Source organism: Drosophila suzukii, chromosome 3 (assembly GCF_043229965.1).
Source record: "Drosophila suzukii chromosome 3, CBGP_Dsuzu_IsoJpt1.0, whole genome shotgun sequence".
Lineage (NCBI taxonomy): Eukaryota > Metazoa > Arthropoda > Insecta > Diptera > Drosophilidae > Drosophila > Drosophila suzukii.
The window spans coordinates 20,052,784-20,071,636 of NC_092082.1; the positions used below are offsets into that span (position 1 = coordinate 20,052,784).

General features: G+C 35.6%; 1 protein-coding gene across 1 annotated transcript; it reads right to left on the minus strand.

The window, feature by feature from the left end:
- Positions 1–2,116: 2,116 nt before the first annotated feature.
- On the minus strand, positions 2,117–17,569 carry LOC108020863 (uncharacterized). Its single transcript, XM_036815873.3, has 4 exons — positions 17,438–17,569; positions 14,402–14,588; positions 10,174–10,346; positions 2,117–2,346 (listed from the first exon to the last, which is right to left on the minus strand). Exons 2-4 carry the CDS (start codon positions 14,580–14,582, stop codon positions 2,143–2,145), a joined length of 558 nt encoding a protein of 185 aa, XP_036671768.3. The 5' UTR covers positions 14,583–14,588; positions 17,438–17,569; the 3' UTR covers positions 2,117–2,142.
- Between the last annotated feature and the right edge of the window lie 1,284 nt (positions 17,570–18,853).

The window sequence follows — 18,853 nt, forward strand, 5'->3', positions numbered from 1 at the left end:
TTTATTAAATGTCTGCATACATTAATTTTTTGGTTTGAGAGCAATTAAGAACTTTACGTAATCACTGCTGTTATATAAAAGCTGGACAATTTTTTATGCATGCGATTTTCGCTTTATCGAAAAATAAACTCCCAGAATGCATACATACATTTATTTTTCAACTCTTCCTGATTTTTTTTTTGCCAAGTGGATGAAAAATCATAACATAAACAAATGGTACAATGAATTCGATGGCAAGCATCAAAAAGAAATAAATGGTGGAGTCCTTTTAAATTTAATAATATTGGTTTAATAAAAGTTCACTTCCCTTTTTATACTTTATGTAATAATGTCTAAATGCATACCTTTTGTTTTAAATTTGCGTATACCAGGTAAATATTTTAACGATACTAACAAAATTAAACAAATTAAGTGATTATCTGTAAAATTGAATTAAAACGTCATTTGTATATGCTGCAGTAAACATGGTATTTCGTGTTCTGATGTCGTTGGCACCTAAACATAAATATTACAACTTTAATTGAAACACAAAAAACACAAAGCGCCGAAAAAAAACGTAGAATACAAATATTTGCATATATGCATGCCGTATATTTAAACAATTTGATCAATTAAAAGCAATTTTACCCAGAAAAAGGCAGCAAATCCTCGAACAAAATATAAAAAGCGCTTCCCTGGCTGAAAAATGCAATGAAAAAGGTTGTATTAAAACAAAAAACTTTTCGACATATTTTTTGGGGCCATACACTGTTTCGCACACACAAATTGCCCACCAATGGCCGTCGAATGAGTTGGGCAACTGAGGTGTGGCTAACAGGGGGTTATAGCCATATAGCCTCTACCCTGGCCGATTGAATGAAATTTCACGCTGAAAATCACATTGTTTACCAGCGAAACAATTGCGAGACGATGGGTATGCAAAAAAAGAGCTCTATCGCACACAAAATGCGAAAAAAATAAAGTATAAAAATGGGGTGGCGAGGGCAAAAGCAACATGAAAATAACTGACATTTGTTGCTGCTGCTCGTTTTCGCTGTTGCATGTTGATTTTCCCTCCTGATGCAGCCGTCGTTGTTGTTGTCGCCGCTTTTCCGGCTTTTGTTGTTGCGTTTTTCCCTTACTTTTGTTTTGGCACGCGCTCGGTACATGGAAACATTCGTTGTCGCTGATTGCAGACACGCATAAAGAGCTCAAAGCCCCAAAGGAGGGGATCCATTTTCGCAACAGTCGACTTGCAAATATCCTAATTACTTTTTAAATAATTTGTTTTTCCCTTAAAGGACTTAATTAAAATTCTTTAAGGAATGTTTCTTAGATTTCAATATCAATGTTACCTCTAAACTAACAAAATATATTACTAATCAAGCTTTAAAATATTTTATTTTGTTATATTTTCGAAGATTTTACCAGTATTTTGTAGTATACAATATCACATTTAGCAATACTTTTTGAAAGAAACAAAAGCCCTATCTTCCACTTTACTTTCCTTCTGTATTCAGGGTTATAAAACATTCTTCTAACATGTAATACAAAAGCCTACGATTACCAAACATTTAAAAAAATTGTTATATTTAAATATCTCGGGAGACTTCAATTACTGCTGTCTAACCTTTTTTACTGCTATTTCACTAAAAATTAAATAATAAATCACACACAGAAACAGAATAAAAAGAATTTTATTTTTGTATACCAACATTTACCTGAACATCTCATCTTCTAAGTGACCCATCAAAACACCCATAAAGTCATCATATTGCCTATTAATATTTCCTTTTCGGCAACCCATGGAAATCCGATATTTTTTAAAAGCCGAAAAAAACTTGAGTAATGAACCTGCACGCATGGCTGAAAATCTCGGTTAGTTAACTGAACTGCTCGGTCCACAAAAAAAGCTTAACGGACAGAGGGGTCAATGCAGTTGGCAGCTTCCGTTTTCGATTACGGCCCCCATTCCCCAATCTGGCCAACAGATGCACCATCGACTGACCAGTGACCACGTGGTCGGCCACAGGAGCGTCGGTATTTAATGGTCTCATTGCGGACAATGCCGGAACTCGCTGCCAATCGATTCGATTCTGTCCTGTGTGTGTGCCTTAAATTTATGATTTCCTTTCGATTGTTTTCAATGCTTTTATTGGGTGCTCAAAATGGACAGCAGGCGGTGACTATTTTGTTGACCTCGTAGCACTGGCCATCGGCAGTGCAGATCAGTTGGGTTCGATTATTCCTCCTTCGGCCAAGTCCTGCCCTTCTAAAGCTGTGGTAGACATCCGTGGCACTGATTCCATAGCCATCCATCAGCCAGTTCTGCAAATCCGCCGGAAAAGTCTCATACACCGGCACACTCTGAAATCAAAGACAGCCAGATTATTATTACAGCTTTCCGTTCACAACTGCAAGTGGAGGGAACAAATTTTGATTGTCTATTGGATAAATCCATAGACAAGTACACAGAGGAACAAACTTATTATATTATTAAATTATAAATCAGCTATATTATAGCGCAACTTTAATATAAAAGACTCAAAATGTATCTCTATTGTGTGATATTTAAGTCAAAAGAAAACTTCTAAAGCAGAAAAAATTAAAAATTATTTAAATAATAATTTTTGTAAATAACAATCTAGCCTATAAGATATTATATAATTTATTTTTATTATATTTAAGTACCAAGCAATATATATTTCTATATATTCATTAGAACAACAATTCTTAAATTGATAATAATAATACCAATAAAAATGTATTATCATTTTTAAATACCTACTATAAATAACATTTACCCAACTAGATCTATATATTCAAACTCCCTTGAAACAACAATTCCCAATTTAATAATAATTTTTTCCCTGTTTAGCTTTCCTATCTCCTACTTTATGATCCTGCAGGTCATGACATTGTTAAGGAATCAGCCCGACAGTCCGATTTTCTTGTTCTTCCCTTCCTTGCGAAGGCGCTCGGAAATTAATTTCCGGTGCAACGCTGCGTATGAGCGATGCGATGCGATATATATAGTGGCAATTACAAGTGCAAAATGAAATTAATAAGGAAGTGACGTCCGAAAGGGGGATGTGCAAACAGGGGCGAGTTGGCAAAGGTACAACGTACAAGCGGCGATAAAAATGTGCAAGTTTGTCAACTAATTAAAAAGGGAAGCAGCTACCTGGATGAGTTGCAGTTTGAGGAACAGGGAAATTGTCGGCACAGGGACATTGGCAACTTAATTGAAAACTGCAGTAAACAGCGCCAAAGCAGTTTAGCCATGTTATATATTTTATGGCGAAAGGGGGTCGCTCGAAAAGTTTACCTAGATGATGTAACAAATAAAGGTTTCGTTATATAAGCAAGGAAAAAATATATGAGAAGTTAATATAAATACAAGTACCTATAAAATATTTTTAGTTCCAATAATGTAATGTAATGTAATGTAAAAAAAATGTTCCAAACATCATTCAATTATAAATGTAAGCACCCTTTTGCATTTATAAACTAAACCAAAAATTGTACTTTCATATTAAGGATAAAAAAACAATTGGATTTTTTGGATCTTTCTGTAGTCATTTAAGTCAAATGCCCATTCTTGGCACAAATTACTACAACATAAAGAATATTTGGTAAAAATCTTGAAGCTATAGCTTTACTCGTTTGAATTCTGTATTAATTATAGAAATAGCTACAACAGCTGTACGTGTATATAAACATTTTATTTAAGCTTAAAAATAGTTTCAACACCTAGTTTAGTAAGGTGTTAATTGTAGAAAAATTAAATTATGTTGGATTTTAGGTCTCTTTGAGGTAGAAATCTTTATATTCGTAGAAATTCATTTAAAAAGTAAACATTTTGGAATTCTAAACTTATCCTAATCCCATAATAAAAACTTTACATCTGAAACTTTGGTAACGAACCCCTTTGAATGGCCTCAGTTGACTTGGGGGCTGGGGGCGCCAAATCGGGGCGTGGCACACCGGCCGAGAGTGTTGCATTTCCGTTAACGTCAGAGTTAAAGCGAAAGGTAAACTAAAGTTCCGTTTGCGAAGTACGAAGGACGAAGGACGAAAGGCAGCGTTGCCGCAGGAGCAGCAGTCTATAAATTTTAGCCAGCTAGCCGAAATCTGGGAGCGTGCTTATTAAATTTGAGCAGAAAATGGAATTTCACACTGCAGCCAGAAGGAACCCAAACACAAACAGGTGACCGGTGGCCGACTAATTAAATTTACCAATTAGACAGACAAACACTTGAGACACAAAAGTCCGAGCTGGTCCAAAAACACAGACTATAAACGGAGAGTCCTTGGGGCTGCTCCAGACAAAGTTGAGTGTTGCTTTTGATTAAGTTAATTTGACTGGGAAGCTTTTGCCGAATCAACATCAAAGTTAATTAAAAATACATAAAACCCATAAACATAAGTGCCGAGTTATCATACGAGGGGGCGTGGCAGCGTCATTAAGTCACCATGTCGACTTAATTACGAAAACTGTCAACGAATTCGTGCTGAGAGTCGTTGAAAAATGTGGCTGTGAAAAATGTGCCATAATTATTGCCACAATTTATCTCGTCTAAAAGCGAGGAGACCGCAAAAAAATTGAGATTCTAAAACAACATAATTATTTATGACGAGAAAGGAGGCGACATTGCAAAGAGGAAGCAATAAAAAGTAGGAAAAGTGATAAATATGCGGCAGTTTTTCTCCACCCCATGCGTAATCACAGAATCCTTGAGGGATCTCTGGGGAGAAAAAGCGGAAGTCCTTTGTTCGTTTTTTTAGGCGGGTTTAAAGCAAGAGCATAAATAAGCAGCAAATTATTGAACGTAAAAGTTGCCAAATCAGCAGTTGGGGCAAAAGGTCCTGAAAGCTAGAAAGCACTTGGAAAAATACACCTTATAAGTTTAAGGTATACCAATAAAATTGGGAAAATGTTTGAAAAATAACTAAAAACACAGTATTTTTAGGATGTATCTTTTTGTAGCTTTTTACAATATAAATAATAGGGTCATCATAGGACCACAACTTAATTGTTATTATTTCTTATTATTTATAATTATTAAAAAAATTCCTAGGTATATATTATTATTATACCCGTTACTCGTAGAGTAAAAGGGTACACTAGATTCGTCGGAAAGTATGTAACAGGCAGAAGGAAGCGTTTCCGACCCCACAAAGTATATATATTCTTGATCAGGATCACTAGCCGAGTCGATCTAGCCATGTCCGTCTGTCCGTCTGTCCGTCTGTCCGTCTGTCCGTCTGTCCGTCTGTCTGTCCGTCCGGATGAACGCTGAGATCTCGGAAACTATGGGAGCTAGGCTATTGAGATTTGGCGTGCAGATTCCTGAGCTTCTTACGCAGCGCAAGTTTGTTTCGGCACAGTGCCACGCCCACTCTAACGCCCACAAACCGCCCGAAACTGTGGCTCCTACAATTTTGATGCTAGAATAAAAATTTTAACTGAAATGTGTTGTTCTCATCAATACCTATCGATTGACCCAAAAAAAGTTTGCCACGCCCACTTTAACGCCCACAAACCGCGAAAACCTGTGACGCCCACAATTTTCATGCTAGATAAAAAATTTTAACTGAAATGTATTGGTCTCGTCGATACCTATCGATTGATCCAAAAAAAAATTTGCCACGCCCACTCTAACGCCCATAACGCTTAAATCTGTATACCGCCGGTAGGTGGCGCATTTTAATCTCGCTTTGCTGCTTGCATATCTCCATATAGCTGAGTAACGGGTATCTGATAGTCGAGGTACTCGACTATAGCGTTCTTCCTTGTTTTTTTAATATATTGGCAAATTTTAAAATAAGTTGATTGGGCTTCAAATAATAAATTATTTTAGAATATTTAATCATCATACATTTTAATTTTAATTTTAATAAATCATTTTAGAATATTTTATCATCATACATTTTACGAAGTCTTAAATAATTAGGTCTTCAACAAATTAAAAAATAATTCTTTATTAAATAAATAAAAATTTATAAAACAAAATACAATCTTATGAATTTTATTGTAAGAAGTGCCATTAAATGACCTTTTTAAATGTTAAAACTATAACTACTATTGAGTAAGTTTTTTCAGTGCACGAGTATATGGAAGTATAGTATGGCCTTGCCTTTAGGCATACCAAACAAAACACTTTTCAATTAAGCAACTTGTCAGCCCAGCGGCCACTGCCAAGGCGGCTGTTCTGTTGGCTCACGCCCACCGCCCACCGCCCACGGCTTCCCGAAAGGCGAAAAGGTTTAACACCGACAAACGCCCACACACACACCAAGGAGAGCACACAAACACAGACACACACACCACTGCAGAAAGAGATGCGAAGGGGAAGTCGCCTAAAGGAATATGGAAAACAAATTGATGGAGGTGGATTCTAAGAATTGGAAGCCAAAGGATACCCTTTAGGTTAATAGTAAATATAAGCCAGAAAAATTAGATGATTGAGCAGTAAAATCCAAAGTCCAAGCCATTAAATCATTCAACCTATTAATGCATCATAAGCCAATTAGGAATTATAAATACAAAAATATACTGACACAAAATATTTGAACCACTTTACTTAAAATATCCCAATTTCTTAAACATTCATATAGTACGTATTTTTAAAGTTTAGAAAACATTGTAATAACACATGATTTGTACATTTTAAGATTTACAACAACCAACACTAAAAGTGTATTTGACTTTAACCTTGATAAATTTGTAAAGTATTATAAATATTTAATAATGCAATGTAAGTATTTTTGGTAAGGCAAATATTTAAATAGGTCATTAAACTAAAAAATAAATTCTTATGTATATATAAATTAAACAATAATAATAAAAATAAATATTATAAATAAAATTACTAATAATATATGGATTCAAAAAAACAGTTTACCTTAAACGGGGTATCAAGAAATGAAAACAAAACGATTTTATAAAAAAAATGTTTGCAGTTACTATTAGTTTTGCTTAGAGAAACTTTTAGCATCAAAAAAGTTTAGTTTTCCAGACGTGGAATACAAGTTTAAAATGTAGATTTTCAAAAAAATTAGGCATTTTCAATAAGAACTGAATGGGTTAAGAAAAGTCTTATATCATTCAAACGGTATTTAAGTGAACTTTCCATTGATCCAAAAATGTACACGAAGTAATTTACGATATACGACGTGAATTTAAAAATAAAATGGGAATTTGCTAGTAACCTAAAAAACCCCTTCTCATCTTTAAAGATTTTCCTTATTTCTATTTATACATTTAATACTCCCCTTCTTCTGCCACCATAACGCCCTCCTTAACACCCCTTGAAAATCAATTAATCTCCAATACGATGACCCGCTGGCTGTTACAACCCAGTCCCCAACCATAGTACAACCGATCAGGATGCCTGCAGGGTATGGCCCTTAAAAACGTGGAAAGGACGAAAAGAAATGCCTGGCATACTTTTCGGCGCAAGCATATTTACGTTGCATGTATTGCTAACGAGCTGAAGAATTATGACTCCATTAGGCGAGCAGGGGGATTTTCGGGGGCTCTTCGGATGCTTAGAGAGTCCCCCGCATAGTTAGCCTTAAAGTTCCCGGCCATTTGCTTGTTGTTTTTTCCTTGGAGAGCCCCCGACTGAGGAAGTGACGCCATTTTGTGCAGATTACGCTTTGATGAACTCACTGGAAATGGTGAAGATAGGTGGCTGGAGAGGTTGGGAGGTTGCGGAGGTGCCAAGTGAAGGCCCTGGGCCTCCGACAAACAGCTGAGCCAGACATCGGCGTAATGACAACGTCAACAAGACACCAAGAGATTGAATTTACAGAACAAACAATTTTCATTTGCAGTTGAATTAAGCAAAGTAATCCCCAGTGGACATTTTCCTTGTTATTTTTTTGTACTCGTCCTGAAAAAAAAATAGAGGGCGATGGTTGCAGTCGAATTGGTTGGGCTGCCAACAGCCTAATGAGCAGCGGTTTTGGCTACACAGAAGTATCCAAGTGAATCCCGGCTTGGCCAGGAATAAAGAAGTCTTTGATTCGTATATTCACTGAATCTAAAGCTTTGGGTGTTAGATGCCCGAATAAAATTGAAAATACAAAGGAGATTCTTTCACGGTTCAGGATTTAACTTAAAGGGAGCAGTTTAATATTCTAGTAATATTATGTTAATAACATATTATAAGCAGCAAAGGTTATATTCAATAAGATTCATAAAATAAATAAACAGTTTACTAAAGCGATGCAATTTGTTGTTTAAATAAACCTTAAGCTGCAAGCAATTAAAGTACTGAACTGTCCTATTTTAAGAACAACATTTTAAGAGAGTCTAGATAAATTTTAAAACTAATGAATAATTTAAATAGTTAAGGTCATAAGCTATCAAAAGTTTATTTTATCAAGAATTTTAGGTTTCCAAGAAATAAAATAAACAAACAAGCTAATGCGATAAAAAATAACTTAACCTATACAAAAATTCTTGCAAAAATGGAGCTGCAACACCATCATGTGGTTGTTCCTCATCAATATGAAATATTTAAGTACCAAGCAAGGCACTTATCAGTACCAACTAAATAAAACCTAAACAAACTCCCTTGCCCTCCAGCTCCAAACCATATATCTCCCACTATCAGTGTCGTTTGTTTTGCATAAAATTTGCATTTATTTGTGCGAGACAATCTGCGAAATTGAAAGCAGATGTCTCACAGCGAGCCAACCAGCCAAGACAGAAGCCACACCAGGAACATCATTGCAAAAATGCAATACGGAATATTTCGGGAGATGGGGGGGTAACAAAAATCGACTCTCAAGACCAAGTTCCCTGGGGGCGGCAAAGTAGATATTTAAATTTTTGGCCAAAAACCCTCGAAAAATATGCTGGGGACGAGCATAGAGCATAGAAAGCCAGTGCATAGATTGTGGTCATCCGTTGCAAGAGATACCATCTCTTTATGCAAGTGCTAATGAGAAACTTTCGATGCATGCCTTAATCCAGGCTTTTTTCGGCCTTAGCTGCAATCTCGGCCAGTGAAATTGGTTTGGCTTTGAGGCAATTTTGGAGAAGTTGATGATGTGATTATTAAGGCAAAATGTGCATTTTCAATCAAACTGCTGCAATAGAAGTCCAACGAAGTATCCTTCTAGCAATGGATATTTTTGGGAAAAATCAACAAGGAAGTTAGCTGATGGAGTTTTGAAATTAAAAATGGTTCCCACAAAATTTAAATCTATTTCTAGGGGTTACATGGCAATCAATAGGAACACAATTATTATAAAATACAATTTGTGATGAGAACAAATCTTTTTGGATTACAAAATCACAAAACATTACTAATTGTTACGTGTACAAAACCGTCATAAAAAAAACCTATTTGTTAGGGCCTTAAAAAAATACATGAAGGAACCTTTTTTAATTTTTAAAATAAATGGTCTTTTAACGCCTTTACTAAGTAACCATTTATTTTTTTAATTTAGTCTTTTTAATGTTATTACATTCTAAGTATTTTTTTAAACTATTTTGAGTATATCAAAAAATTAAATAATAATTATTATGAATGTTATTGTTTGTAAGACTGCAATGTGTTTTCTAAATTTCAGTCATTTAAACATTATAAAACAAGTACCATTAGATTACAAGATTATTTAACTTATGTAAACCTTCCACAACCTTACTCAATCACCTTATCCTGACATTTGAAAAACCAAAAGTCATTAGTAACCGTACAAATCATTTACAAAATTGAAATTTCACTGCCCGTCAAGATGTATAATCTCCAGCTATTACTTGGAGTGGGTGTAAACCCAAGCGGAATGATATACTTGGTTCGGGGCTTAATCGGTTATTGCCCTTCGGTTCGATGGCAGTTGAAGGCACTGATAAATCTTTAGCCGCTGCCTGATTGTTTTCAATCCAGCGAGGCGACGTGGCGTGCCTGCTGGCTGTAAATGAAATCCGTCGGCACTGGAGCGTGACCACCATGCGGTCACGTGCCTCTAGAGAAGCTCCTTCAAATTCTACACAACTCCCCCGAAAACACACCCCTCCACCAAAAATGCAGACAGGCTCTGACAGATATCCGGGGTAAAGTTAAAAAAAAAATAGAACCATCGAAAAAGTTAAGCAGCAACAACAGAGTGATTTATGTTGGCAGGAGTTATCTGGCTTACCGATTTCGGGACCCAGGCTTAAAGGCTGCTCACCTGAAACTCATTGGCCATGGCGGCCAGCCAGTTGGGATCCGGGTTCCCCGGCAGGAACTGCTCCTGGTTCTCCACCACATCGACCACCTCCACTTCCTGCAGCGTCGGCGATTCCAGGCCGGCGGCTGAATTTATGGCCAAGGCTAATTGGTACAGGAAAAAATTCGTGCGTCCTGCAATCACAAGAAAAAAGTAGATCACTGTGAATAATCACTAAAAAATCTATCTACTTTAAAAATAACATTCCAACTTAGAGGACTAAGCACCTGAAAGACTTTAAATATTAAATATTCTGTAAAATAATTAAGTCGACTTAAAGAACCGCTTATCATATACGTTTAAAATATTTTAAATTTATTAGGCTTGGTTAGGATATAATATAACATTTTTTGTATCACCATTAAACTTAGCTTTTAAGAAAAAAAGCTTTCTATTTTTCAATCAAGATCCTGACACTCTCTTCTATTAAGATATTATTCCTTTTAGTGATCAATCAAAAAATTACTTATCCTCTCATTGTGAACATTTTGTTTAAGCCCAACCAAAGTAATATAAGAAATATATTATAAGTATTATTTGTTTTTATTTTTAAGACAATACGACTATGTTAGTAACTATAATATATCCATTTTTCTTACAGTGTAATAAGCAAGAAATTTAATTTTAAAACACTCCACAACGCCCAGCCTTCATCCGAAAAACCCCAAAGTACTCGAGTATCTGAAGCCTCCTCGAGTCCTGTTTTGTTCTCAGATTGTTCGCTAAGCATTTTGTTTGAGTTCAACTAGCTACTTACTGTCAGTTAAGTGCAATCGCCACAGAAAACAAGAAAATGGCAAAGGAAATGGGAAAAGTGGACGGGGGAAATGCGATCCGCTCTCCAGGTGATTGCTGAATGCGCACATGAATCTTTGATAAGCGTCTCGAATTGCAGTCATTAGACAATTTTTGGGTCTCGAAAGGCATTATGTCGTTGGCAGCTGGCAATCAATTCAACATTTGCCAGAACAGTTCTTCTGTTCAATCATCAAGCCAAACGAACAAAATCAAATTGTTTAGCAATCACCTGGGAGAACGAAGGAAAAGGCCGGTGATTGACAAAAGCGCTTAAAAGGGGTTCTTTTTTATGGAGGTAATCCCATTTAGCTTTGAATGACTCTCTAATTTCCGTTTCAATGGGTTAATACAAATAATGCAGCTTTAGAAAATAATTTAAGAGGGTAAAAGAATTAGATTAATGGTTTATATTAGCAAAATCCTTGAATAGTTTTATTTTTTAATTTTTTTTCCAGTCTAATTCTCTTAATAATAAAGAGTCGTTGGATTCCATTCCAATTCTTAGTTAAGTTTTAAAACTTTTTAACCACTTTGGCTTTTATAAATTTATGACCTCAAGACCGCCTTTATAAACTTATCACTCCATTTTATCCTTGAGATTAATTTTGAAATCGTTTTTCACCTCCGTTCGCTTTGCGATTGCAAACTTATTTAATTAACTTGTGTACGAATTATGCGCTTGTCACTCGAAACTAATTTCCCACTGCAGTTCAGAATCGCTTTTGCCAAGAACTTTTCGTTTCGTTTCGTTCCGTTTTTTCCGCAACTTTGAGCTGTCGCTAAGTGCTGCTGCCATTTTCCACAGAAATGCGCGTTACGCATACGCCGCGTTGACGTTAATCATACGCCATGTTTAACGCACCGCAAAAAAACTTTGCTTCTGCATCTCGGCAATAAATCACACATTTTAAAGTCTGAAGTTTGCCGAAAAGCAGAGGGAAAAAACAAAACAGCGGACGGAAAACAAATGCGACAACTGACCCAAAATGTCAGATGGCCAAAAGGAAAGCGGCGAAATGGGAAAATGAAAGAGGAAAGGCCAGAACAAAGTGAGGGCAACCATTTTCGTTTTTTTCTTATTTGGTTTTTCAAAAGCGAAAGTCGCCGATGATGCAGTGGCTGCTGTTGAGTTAGTGTCAGTCGGTTGTTCGCGGCCTGTTTGTTTTCGCTGTGTGTTTATGTGGGCCAAGTTGAACTGCAGCATCATCACGTGACCACTAGAAATTTGCATTTTAATGGCTGCCCCGGCATTTGGCACTACTTATCCTCAATTGTGCGGAGTGGCAGCGGAAAAGGGAAGAGGTCGAGCCGACGGTGTCAAGGAGGAGCACGGCCAGCGGATGGCAACAATATGTGTTAAGTGTTGTCGTCGGCGCTTAATGATGCCAAGAATAAACTTGCAATAGCACACGCTCATGCAGTGAAAAACTAAAAAGTACACAGTCATAAAGCCCCTAAGAAATTTAACACCACTTACAAATCAGTGAATATTCAAATAAACGTCATATTTTTGGCTACGTTTTAAAAGGGCAGATGCATGACAAGGCAATAAAAACATAACATTACTTTGGTATGATAAATTCAACCAATAAATGGTCCCAAAAATATTTATGGAAATTTATTACGAGTAAAGTACAATAAATATTAAGTTTAATTTTGGTTATTTTATCTAATTTGCTTGAATAAAATATCATTTGTATTTAATTTATATTTAAATTGTTACATATTCGAAGTGTTACCATGCTATAAGAAGTAGGGATTTCATGAAACATACGCAGTGTGACCATGCAACATAAAGAAAGTCCAAAATAGGTACAAGCTCCAAAATGTTGTAAACTAATATGCCAGTTAGATTTGTCCCTAAATTTATAGAATTAATTAATGATGTGGATTATATTTCTGAGAGTGTATGCCTGTGCATTTGAGTTGACAACCCAAGACGAGCAACAACAGCACCAGCAACATGGAGCAACGCATCGGTAAACAAACAAACGACGGCAGCGACAACGCGTGACAAATGACACCAGCGACATCAAATTCCGCTTGCAACGCTTTCTGCAACGGAAACGCTATGGGCGGTAAGGATCCGCTGGGGGCGATATGATGGTACGATGGTGCAGCAGGGAATATAGCACGCGGGCCAGGAATGGGGGCTATGTGAGGTCTAAAGGGAACTGGAACAGGCAACAAGCGGATATAGCGATTGTCGACTAGCAGCAGCGGAAAAAAGAAGAAAATAGGGGCATGACGAGAAAATAGAGAAGAAGAAGTGGGATAATAGTCTCTCACAAAACGCTCAGCGAGTGATAAAGCTACAGAGCTGACTGGCTACAAGGGACAACCAAAAGGAATCAATCGTATACGATGTATGTGATTATTGATGACATAAAAACCTCGAGAGTTTTAAAATCATTTAGTAAGCTGTATAAAAGTATGCAACAAATAAATACGGCATGTACCATAGCATGCTTTTGGAAAGCTTTTAAAACTGGAGAGGTTTTTGCGGCGTTCCTAAACGTTGGCTTGTCTATTTATACTGTAGAAATATAGTTTTATAAATATTACATTTCCTACTTAGCCAGAGTCGCCACATCGGTGGCATTCATGCTCGGTTGAGTGCCTACGTTGCGCTGCAGCTGCTCTTGACTGTTTTGCCGCCCCCAAAAACCCATCTTAACCCCTAGTTACCCCTTCTGCGAGCCACGTCGCTTAGTTCCCAGCTTCTTGAAGAGTCGTGGTGAGCTTAGAACCAGTGACACTTGAGTTATTTTCGGGCTCTCTGTGGAATAGGGATGGGAATGGAAAAAGGCGCAGATTGTGAACTGGCGCAACTAAGTGAAGGTGGATAACGAAATACCAATTAAGAATGCGTTGACATTCCCACTCGGCCTACCGCTCCCCACCCTAGAAATCCCACTCCACCTGACACTCCAGCGGAGACCACAGTGCGTATGCGTGATAAACAAAGCTAATTGGATAACTAAGAGTGGAATGGAGTCACACAAATGCGCAGTGTTACAGAGATTGGAAATATTCTTTTGTAAGTTAAAAGCTTTCTTATATATTATACAATTGTAAAAGATATGCTATTGGTTTTGGTGGAAACCATGCCAAAAAGTCTACAAAAATTCTCACTAACTATTTGGGACTCAAAATGGATGATAACTCTTTTTTTTGGATTCGCGGTAATTTTTGCAACCAGTGAAGGGCAAGAACTAATAAAAATGTAGTTTGTTATTACTAAAATAATCATTATTATTGAAAACCTTCCATTATGTACATTAAATGCTTTTCTTAATTTTAAAACCTAACTAGATTCTTCTTTCATAAACAAAGTTTCTTGAGAGGGTAGCTATGTTGGCAACACTGATGACTAACGACTAACACTCACCTGAAGCGGGCACAGCAGCCAGGACTCTTTGGCCCGGCGATAGTCCTAGCACATTCATCCTTGATTCACCTCCTGCTGCTCCTCTGAGTTCCTCCGGTAATGAAGCAAACACCGATGCCAGCAGGCCCAGGAATATATATAGCTGCAGTCGCGGCTGAGAACTCCTTCTGATTTCTGCCATCCTGGGCTGCAAGGAAGGATTAGAAAATTTGCTTCAATTCAGGCGGCATCAAGTTATTAATACAATGGAGGGGCTTCTTGGAGAGGCCATTGTGTGAAGGAGCACGATCCCGTTCGTAGTGAAATGCAATTGTCTGGGGCATAAACTACAAAACAAAGGGATCGAGTGGGCCAACAGTTTCCTTGACTGGCTTTTCTTCACTCAATTTATTTGATAGAAAAGCAGAAGGAGGAATATTTTTAAAGACATTTCTGGTAACTCTTTCTCGACTCTGGTTACTCTTTAATAGTCATCTATTTAAATAATTGTTTAATTTTATTTTTTACATTGCCTACAATATTAATTTCGTTTTAAAATAAAAATGTTATTATAATATATAACTAATTTTTTTAATTAAGGTAATAATTTTAGTAAGATGAATATCTTTTCGTATTCGATTATTTTAATGGATTCACTTTAAAAAAAATTTCCATTTGATTATCTCTTTTGAATATGCGATTTAGCTTCATTGTTTGGAATGTTTGTTGAAATTTTAAGTATATAAAAATATTTAAAAACCCATCTGCCCGACCCAAGTGATGTGATTTATGTAGCAAATTTTTAAGGTCTCTTCAATCTGCTGTATCTGACCCCCTACATGCCAATTTTTCTGAGACAAGACTGACAACCAGCATAGATTGCATGCCATGGGTATACTTTGTTCCTGTTATTGCCGGGCTTATTAACGCTCCAGCGAGTAGAACTCTTCGCCTATGTATCCCGCTCCATTTCCCCCGCCAAACAGACAGTCAAGCACAATGGAAAAATGGGGAAAATCCTTTGGCCTCGGCCAAAGCGGCATCGCATCGACAGCCATTGTTGAGCGCCATCAATTGAGCAATTTGAATGGCGGCGGCTAAAGATTTATGAGCCGCACAAGCTTCAAGTGCCCCAAGTATTTGGATCAAGAGTTAAGCACTCCACTGTCTGCACATAGAAACAAGCCTAAAAGAAATGGTATGCCCATTGAGAAAAGTACCTAAACAGATACTAAATAGATACTAAGTCGAACCACTTAAATCTCGGGATTTATTATATTACAAATAATTCAAATATTTGGTATATTAAAATAAATATAAATAGATACTAAGTCGAACCACTTATCTCACGGCATATATTATTTTACAAATAATTTAAATATTTGGTATATTAAAATAAATAATTTTTTTTAAAACAAGTATTTATAAGATACCTAAGGTAAGATAGATTGGTAAGACCAATGGTAAAACTTTTGATGTATAACAAAAATGGAAATAAAATTTAAATTTAAAAATGAAACAAATTCTTATGATATATGTTTCCAAAATAGTGTACAAATATCACTATGGCAAACTAATTAATAAAATCTATCATTATATGTGTACTACTTAAATAAATTAAGTCTTATTATTATAAATAATGCGTTATATATATAGGAAATTTCAAAAATAAACTAAGTTTTCTTGAAGTGTACTATTGAAGACTCTTCAAGTATTTGGCAGCAATTAAGCGCCTTAAAGAGCATTACCGCCATTCACTTTTGCTCTCTTCTCGGCCAACGCGCCATTTAGTAAAAGGGGGAAAACTGGATGAAAAGACTGTGAAAAGGATGTGTGGCAGGGAAAACGAGCGTAAATGCACAGACAAAACAAGGAAAACATTCCGAAAGGAAAACCCCTCTCGATGCATTCGCTCACTTCCTTTTTTTGAACCCACACACGATTGTCTATCTGCAACTGCCATTTTGTCTCTGTGTCCCGCAAAAACAAACAGAGTAAAACAGGAAAAAAGGATACTTTCCAGAGTAAAACAGGAGCATCAGCAAACAGGAAAAGATAATGAGCTCGAATAGGTGGACAAAGCTCCAGAGGAGCAAAGTGTAAATGCTACATCCTGTGAATTAATTTTGTAATTTAGCAATTTAAAAGAAACTGTTTATACTTAAATAAAAAAAATTTAATGAGACGAACCTTTAATAAAGTTAAATGAAATGAAAAATATTTATCTTTTCATAAGCAAACTAAATGGGAATTAGCGTTCATATTTAAATGCAATAAATTACAAAATTCCACTTAAAAATGGTTCAATGAGCAATGTTCACATATCACACCTTTTATAACCTAACCAAAATATTACTATCTTTAAACCATGTATCTTTACCTAAGAATTAAAAAATACAACATAAGTCATAAAAATGTACATTTTTAAATTTCAAATAAATTTTGTCTCACCCTTTTTAATACTTTAAAACCTTTTTAATAGTTTGTAGGTATATGTAAAATTTTCTATATACCTAATGGAGCTACTTGCTATCAACACCCAATCACAAAATTAAACAAAAAAATAATAACAAATAACGTAATACATACTTTACATTTAGTTATTTATTTAAAGAAATCGGAAGTTTATTTATGTTTTCCTTTCTAATCAGTCCCACAACACCTAAAGTCTTCGGAAATCCAGAACACTGTAAACACAAAACAAATCCAATAAAAGCTTACCAATCAGGAACAAATAAGAGAATAACAAACACAAATAAATAAACAAAAAATCGCACTCAACTTTTCATTATTTAAAGCACTTGCACAAATAGAAAGGGTAAATAAGACCAATCAATTCTTCTCATATAAATTGAATGCTAAATATTTTTGGCAATTAAATTGCCAGTCGACAGAAACAATTGTATTCTACTCCCTTGTCAGTTGCAGATTTGCCTGTTTCCAATTCCGTCCATTAGTATTTGTTTGCCGGCTATCTTTGAAATAAAATTTAATTTCACAGCTGGCTATCTTTTTATTACACGTTCAGCTCAGGATGTACTATATATATAGATGTACCGTTAAACGTTGTTCCAATGGGTAGTTGGTTTTAATTGTTACCGCTGCCGAAAAATGCAAAAGTTCGACTGAACCTCATGAAATTCGAAACCCAGAAGTGACTCGAGCTGAAAAAAACCAAAATCGATTGAAATGTAAGAAATCAATGCCTGGAATATTGCCATATAAAGTCAAGTGCTTCTTGGTGCGGGGGCGATGATATGATATTGGATGATAACAAAACAGCGAAGCGCTGATAACTGCGACTACGCCGCTGGGTTCAAAGGTCAGGAAAGTGAAACGAAGTACTGGGCGTAGTTGAAAATTAATAAGCGTTAAAAGTGGAGAGCTGTTTGTCTAATTAAACAGCCCCACTCTACTCGATTGCGATTGTTCGGAAAGCGAAAATAAAACTGATAATGATTGGTGAAGAGCAAGGCCAATCATGTTTTGCTGAAATAACCATTAACAAATTTGAAGAGTGTAATTTGAGTCTTACATAACTTGGTGATTTATACACTAAACAAAAAATTGAATAGGAAAATAAATGTCTGCATATTGAATATTTAAAATTAATACAAATAGTGTTCAATACGACAATAAAATAATACAATACAATACAAAACATACATATGATCAAGGTAGAAAATATTAGTTTTAATGTTGATCATATTTACATTAAATATCACTAGAACAAAAATATCATTAAGAACAAAATTTCATATTAAACTCAACTTTTAAAATCTTTAAATTAACTATAATTGTTAAATGAAATATTTTCTTATTTAAAGTAAATAAAATATAAAAAGGTCGTATATAAAGCCAATCTTTGGGGTAAGTAAAAACCCCAATGGATTAAAAATATATTTGAATTGACTTTAAAATCCTTTGACCTACTATGTTTTTTAATCAGTGTATTTAATTTAGTTATTTGGGAAAATTTTAAGGTAAAATACTGTAGAAACCGGAGTTTTAAGCGGTAAATGGAAACACATATGCTATCAAAAGATAGTTTTGTTTTATGATTGGTAATTAAAATTAAATGAATTATAAAAATTATAATTTACAATAGATTTTAAAAACTATTATAATAAATCCTCTATTATTTTTCAGTCCTTTTTCATAGAAATTACTAGTTATTAAGTGCCTAAGTTCATTTAAAGAGCTTACCCATTAGTTATTGTCATGCAACTTGCTGTAGGAAAATATTTTCACAAAAAGCCAAAGAAAAAATCCGCTTAAGCCCACCCACTTGCGCCCACTAATTCATTTCAATAATTGAGCACCTTTTCGTGGCTGTTTTTCATGGCGGAAATATGCTGGCAAGAGGACTCTGTTAGTTTTGACATTCATTTGACAGTTTGATGAATGAATTAAGCACACAAAAGGCGCAAATATTTATGAAAGAAATTGGAATAAATGCAGGAAAAGCGTTGA